The 6,728-nt window shown below is 54.9% G+C and overlaps 1 protein-coding gene and 1 long non-coding RNA gene across 3 annotated transcripts in view; one reads left to right on the top strand and one right to left on the bottom strand.

Annotated features, from left to right (window-relative positions):
* Window positions 1-1,300, bottom strand: part of ACSF2 (acyl-CoA synthetase family member 2) — a 33,304-nt gene extending 32,004 nt beyond the window's left edge. Inside the window, exon 1 of the mRNA XM_003996692.6 lies at window positions 1,170-1,300. Coding sequence (XP_003996741.2) covers window positions 1,170-1,297 — 128 coding nt within the window. The 5' untranslated portion in view covers window positions 1,298-1,300. The remainder of the gene's footprint in view (window positions 1-1,169) is intronic.
* Window positions 220-3,429, top strand: LOC105261184. Of its 2 annotated transcripts, none has more exons than XR_891087.4 (3): window positions 220-644; window positions 1,895-2,337; window positions 2,776-3,429. It is a non-coding gene; the product is annotated as an uncharacterized LOC105261184 (long non-coding RNA). The 2 variants fall into 2 exon arrangements; XR_002149124.3 differs by lacking the exon at window positions 220-644 and adding an exon at window positions 1,209-1,338.
* Window positions 3,430-6,728: the final 3,299 nt, after the last annotated feature.

Genomic DNA, 6,728 nt, shown 5'->3' on the forward strand with positions numbered 1-6,728 from the left:
TTTCCATAGGGTCCTCACATCCTAAGAGGGCACCCAGGAGTCCAGAGGTGGGGCTTGGAGGCTAGGGGTGTCGATGACAGAATTTGCCTAGGGAGGCACGGTGAGAAAACCCAGCTGTTTTCCTCACAATCCCATCTACCGAGCAGTCTTGAGCCACCGCGTTTTCCTGGAAAACTAGGCATAGCCATCTTAGAGCATGGCGTGATTTCTAGATTTCTCGGAACCAGCAAGTGCGAGAGGTTTTGATCTTGAAGTTTCAGCCCAAAGAGGAATTTGCCTCTCCTTCCAATCCCCTCCGCCCCCATCCGATTTTTGTGAAGCAAACAGTTCTCTCAGAGGAGAAGTTCCACTGTTCTCTTCCCTCTTCTTCCCCGAACTTAGTTCTTGGCCCTCCTGGGAGGCAGGGCAGGCTCGGTGGCGCCCAGGCCTCCCGCTTCTGGGTGCTGAAGACAACCACCACCGATAACATCAGTTGGAGCCTCGCTCTGCGTAAGCAGCCAACGCGCGCTCAAACTTCGGTCTTACGGGAAAATGGCACGAATTCCTACACGGCTTTGGAGGCAGTGGAGCCACTAGGAGTGGGAACCTGCCAGCCCCCATCCCACCTTTGCACGGAGGACATGAGCAGACAGGCCCAGGAGGCGGTAAGGTGCAAAACCGGTGTTTGTCAGCACCGCAGGAGGAGTGGGGACGCGGCTGAGCATAGCGGTCCCAAAGCCACCCCCCCCCCTCCAAGTTTATCCCTAAAGGGGGTCCAGCTCGGAGACAGCGTTCTGAAGACAGAACCCTGCCCCTGCCCCTCCTTCTCAGGCTAGATCGCCAAAGGCCCACACGCCTGGCCCTCTGTGCTCACGAACGGAAACAACCTGGAGTCCTGGACCAGAACTCAGAGTCAGTGCAGGGTCGCTGGCAGCCACCAGCCGCAGCCCGGGTCTGCGCGGGCCAGGCCAGCATTTCCTGTTGCCTAGGCGCTGAGCGCGGGCTACCTGCTCCCCAGCGGGTGCCATCCAGAGGTGCGGCAGCCCAGCCGCGGGCCTGCCAGCCGGGGTGGGCTCTTCACCCCAGAAAAGCCCTGCAGGAACCCCCAATCTCTCTCCCTCCCGGGGGCCCGTGCCGCCCCCTTCTCCCCCAGCCTCCCCCTTCCCCCCCTCCCCCCAGGGGCCGAGTACCTGAGGGGGCGGGCGCCCTGCAGTCTCGCTTCCTGCCATGCCCGGGCGAGGACGGCCCGGGTCCCCGGCACCCCCGGGCTCCCGGCGCACAGCCTCCCGAGGCGCAGCCCCCAGGGGTAGATGGCCATGGCTCTCTGCGCCCGCGTCCCGGCCCCAGGAAACTTTTAAAGTGAGCCGAGGCGGGGCGAGCGCGGAGCGGGCGGGGAGGCGGGGAGGGTCGCCTCTGCCTATGGGGCGCGGAGGACTCGGTCCCGCCGGGGGCGGGGGGCGGGGCGAGGCGTGGAGGAAGCTGCGGCGCGCGGGGCCACCTTCCCCTCGGACCCGCGGCCCTCCCCGCCCACCTCGAAGACGTGCCCGGGTTTCCCTGCGGATCCCAAGGCCCCGGCCACAGCCCGAGGCCAGGCTCCCCTGCCGACCACCGGGGGCCTAAGTTTGGGGGCTCAAGAGTTTGTTGATTTTGTAGAGAGGGAGCCCGCGGGGCGCGAGTGTGGGCCGGGCGGCGAGGCCCAGACGCGTCCGTGCCCCCACCCCGCCCCAGCCCGGTTTAGAGAGCGGGTCATAGGCTGCCAGCTCCCCTCCGGGGTGCGAGCCAGAGGCGCCTCCGAGAAGCGCCCCGAGGCGTGCCAGCTGGAACAGAGGGCTCGCGGGGGTGGGTTGCTGGGGGGGGGGGGGAAGTGGCCCGGACAAAGGGTGCCGTGGGCGATCCCCCTCTCGGTCGACTCCAGGTGGAAGCCAGAAGTCAGCTTCAGAACGGACACCAGTTGGTACCCCCTTCTCCCACGGGCAGCCTCCCACCCTGGGCCTCTGCCTCGACTCCCCCCGCCCCGGGCTTGCAGTGCACCGCGTAAGGTGGCGTCAGGGATTGAAACCTGGGCTTCTCAGCGCCATCTGCCAACCCCAGCTCGGGCCCAGGGCCCCATTCCGTGCCCTGTCCGAGGCGTGAATGGAAAGCAGCAGTGGACAGAGGTTCAGCCCACCGCACCTGTTCCATCTCCGGTCCTGGCTGGGAAAGGCGGCACCGGGCACCCGAGTGGCACAAGTGCCAGGTCCCCACTGTCTTGACCCTTTCTCCAGAGGAGGAGGACAGCAATGGGGGAAAGGCCCTGGCAGAGTGACCTGCCCGCTCCTGCCCCAGAGGAAGCAGTGAAAATCTGGGCCAAGCAGAAAGGTTAGTGAGGGGTGGGGCCTGGCCTGAGAAGACCTTTGCCCTTATCTGGGGACTTGGCCTCCAACTGAGGTCCTGAGGAGTCTATGCTGCATCCGTCCTCATGATGGGAGTGGCCTCAGATCCTCCCGAAACCCTGGCTCCAGGGGGACGGTCTCCACACTTCAGAGTGTGTGGGGATGGGGCAGGAAGACAGGCGAGCAGAGAAATTACGACCAGTTGAGCTGGCAAGGACACACCTTTCTAATGACGCTAACTCTCCGGCTCTGACAGCCTGGCCCAGGGACGGAGTGCTGATAGGCCAAGTCCAGGGTATCAGCTCTGCCGGTAACTGGCTGTGTGGTCCTGGTAGTTACCTTGCTAGTTTGAGGGTAGCCCTGGGGCAAGAGAAGGATGGGTTCCTCCTCGAACTTTGCTCCAGCCTCAGCTCTCCATCCGCAGGCTTTCCTGACTTCCCGGACACGAGTGCCATGGAATAACAGTCACCGATTTCAGGATACCTTCCTCAAGCCATACTCTTAAGAGACATTATCTCCCTTCACAATCACCCCGCAAGGAATATGTCTCTGGTGTTATGGATGAAGAAACTGAAAGACGCCTGGCTGGCTCAGTTACTAACGCACGTGACTCTTGATCTTGGGGTTGTAAGTTCGAGCCCCACACTGGGAGCAGAGATTGCTTACAAATAAAATCTTTACAAAAATAGAAGAAAGAAAAAGAAACCGAGCCCCAGGGAGGTTCCGCTACTTGCCCAAGGTCAAGGTGAGCACAGTGAGTGCAGGCCAAGGCTCAGCCTGTACTCACTTGGTGGCTTTGGACAAGTCACAGGGCCTCTCCAGGCCTCAAGTCGTTATGTTTAAAATTGAGATAATAGGGGCACCTGGGTGGCTCAGTCAGTTAAACGTCTGACTCTTGATTTCGGCTCAGGTCATGATCCCAGGGTGGTGAGGTTGAGCTCTGGGTTGAGCCTCAAGTTGGGCTCCCAGTTGAGTCCCGCATCCGGCTCTGGCTCCACGCTGACAGTGCACAGCCTGCTTGGGATTCTCTCTCTCTCCCTCTCTCTCTGGCCCTCCCCTGCTTGCCCTCTTGTGCATGTGCTCTCTTTCAACATAAATAATATAATAAAATGGGGACGGGGCACTTGAGTGGCTTAGTCGGTTAAGCGTCCGACTTCAGCTCAGTGATTCATGAGTGATTCATGATCTCATGATCTCATGATTCATGAGTTCAAGCCCCGTATCGGGCTCTGCACCGTCAGCACGGAGTCTGCCTGGGATTCTCTCTCTCCCTATCTCTGCCCACCCCCCACCCCTCACTTGTTCTCCCTCTCTCTCTCTCTCTCTCTCTCTCTCTCTCTTTCTCTCAAAACTTAAAAAAAAACCTGGAGATAACACCAGCCTCATGCAGAGGGTTGGGGTAAGGATTGGGTGTGGTGGCACAGACCTAGCACTTGACCCTTTTTCAGTGATTGTTACTTCCTCTCTCTATCCTCTCCTTCCTCCTGTTGTCTACACTCTGAGACTTTCCTCTGTGTTCAGTGTTGCAAACCTTTTTTTAGCAGGAGGAATTGTTTTTCATCTCTGCAAAGCCTTGAAAGATGTGGTAGGCACTGGTTCTATAAAAGGGGAGAACGGTTGGGAGGAAAGAAAATGCTAGTGCCTAATGAGGGAGCCCCTGAGTCTGTTGACCAGAATTCTTGGGTCTCTTTGAGGGAGTGGTGAGCAGGGCATATTGCCATCCAGTAGTCCCTGCAACCAACTCAGTTCCTCACGGCTTCCCAAGGGGCTTTCTGCCCGAGCCCAGCATGCCTGCTGAGTGCTGCACCTGACTTGGATGGTTTATGGTGCCTTGGTTTTGCTCAGCCCCCTGGCGACCCTGAGAAAGCCCTTAGTCCGTCCCCTTTGCCAAAATCCTTCCCTTTGTGCTTCAAAACTGGGCTCAAAATGTAAACGTCACTGGGGCGCCCGGGTGGCTCCGACGGCTGAGCGTCCGACTCTTGATTTCGGCTCAGGTCATGACCTTGCGGTTCATGAGTTCAAGCCCCACGTGGGGGCTCGGTGCCGACAGCTCGGAGCCTGGAGCCTGCTTCGGATTCTGTGTCTCCTTCCCTCTCTGCCCCTCTGTCTTGTGCTCTGTCTCTCTGTCTCTGTCTCTCTCTCAAAAAATAAACATAAAAAAAATAATAAAGTTGCACAGGCAACCAGTCTGTGTTCGAAAATAACAATACAACTGTGGAGGATTTGGGGAGGAGACACGGCCATGAGTACAAATCCTCCCCTGTCAAACAGAAGATCAAGAAATGGCTGTGTACGTATCATATTTCGAGGCAAATAACAGAAGATAAAACGCACGTGGTTAAAATAGTTCAGATCTGAGAAGACATTTCTTTTATTTATTTATTTATTAAAAAAATTTTTTTTCACATTTATTTTTGAGAGACAGACAGTGTGAGCTGGGGAGGGGCAGAGAGAGAGGGAGACACAAAATCCGAAGCAGACTCCAGGCTCCGAGCTGTCAGCACAGAGCCTGACGCGGGGCTCGAACTCACAGCCCCCGAGATCATGACCTGAGCCGAAGCTGGCCGCTTAACTGGCTGAGCCACCCAGACGCCCCTGAACAGACATTTGTCCAAAGAAGGCATACAATGGCCAATAAGCACATGAAAACGATACTCGGTACAAAAATACAGGCGTAAAGGTGGTCAACATCAGTAGTCATTGGGGAAACGCGAATCAAAACCACAAGCTACCACCTCACACCCGTGAGGGTGGCTATGACAAAAAGTAAATAAAATAAAACAGAAAACGCTAAGTGTTGGTGAGGAGGCGGAGAAATTGGAAGCCACGTGTGCTGCGGTGGGAATGTAAAATGGAATGGAAGGCATTCCATTCCAAAATGGAAGCCATTGTGGAAAACAGCATGGCGGCTCCTCAAAGAGTTAAAAGCAGTCACCCCATGATCTAGTAACGCCACTTCCGGGTTTGTGCCCAAAAGAAGTGTAGGTAGGAACCTGGACAGACATTTGTACACACAGGTTCATAGCAACATTCTTCACAATCGTCAAAAGGCAGAAACAACCCAAATGCCCATTGGCGGGTGGTTGAGTGGATAAACAACGTTGTGGTACGTCCATACAACAGAATATTATTCAGGCTTCTAAAGGAGGGAAACTCTCACCCGTGCTGCCTTGAGGACATTGTGCTGAGTAAAAGAAGCCAAACGCAGAAGAACAGACACTGACCTGAGGTACCTAAGGTGGTCAAAGTCCTCAGGAATTAGAACGGTAGTTGCCAGGGGCAGGGGATTGGGGAAGTGAGGAATTAGCGTTCAATGGGTATGGAGTTTTAGTTCGGGAAGATGGAAAAATTCTGGAGATGGATGGTGGGGATGGTTGCACGACAGCGTGATTGTACCTAATGCCACTGGACCGTCCACTTCAAAATGGTAAACTGGTGTATTTTATTTATGTCGATTTTGCTACTAATAAAACAAAGTTCTCTTTGGAGCATGGGACGAGAAGGAGGGGTGGGACAGAGAACCGATGCTTATTTGTTCAAAAGCCTTTTTCTCATTTTATTTTCCTAAAACATCTTTCTAGGTTTTGTTTTCAAGTAATCTCTACACCCAACGTGGGGCTCGAACTTACAACCCCGAGATCAACATGCTCTACCAACTGAGCCAGCCAGGCGCCTCCTACATGTTTTATCTTTAATATATATCTTCTTTTTACTAGCAGGCCAAGGAAGGCTTCTTGATGAATGCCATTGATCATGTACAGGGACTAGCATGTCTGGTGAGGTTTTTCACTGGACCCCAATGAGTGCAAAGAGGTTGCTCCGGCTCGTCGTCAGCCTCAGAGTCAGATCTGGGAAGAAATCCAGCTCTACTGCCTTTCTTCTCAATGACCTTGGACAAAATTTCTTTCCTCTGGGGTAATTTTTCATCACCCTCTGTTGTAATCTCCTGCTTCCAAGGAGTATATGAAAGACGTCCCCTTTAAAGAATCTTCTTCGCGACATGTCTGGTTAGGAATGCAGCGCTCATGAAGGAGAGGTGGGAAGTCGAGACGCTGGCGACGCCGGTGGAGAAAAAGGGAGACAAGGGTGAGGAAGAGCGCTCACGAAAGACGAGACGACGGTCCCCTGGGACACCATAATGCTCACACTCTGCCCATCAGACCTGGTAGCCAGCACCGAAGATAAAAGAACAAGGCTGGTAACAATGGTTCTAGGAATGGCTGTGTCTGACATTCAAACTGAAAGTGAAATTTGGGAACTTGTTCCAAACTGCTCTGAAGAGTAAACTTATTTTGGTCACAACTAATAGTTGATAGCGGACACAGGCAGATATGACCTTAAAACATTCCCGGTTTTCTTGCCCACAGCTCAAAATTG

The sequence above is a fragment of the Felis catus genome, chromosome E1 (assembly GCF_018350175.1).
Source record: "Felis catus isolate Fca126 chromosome E1, F.catus_Fca126_mat1.0, whole genome shotgun sequence".
NCBI lineage: Eukaryota > Metazoa > Chordata > Mammalia > Carnivora > Felidae > Felis > Felis catus.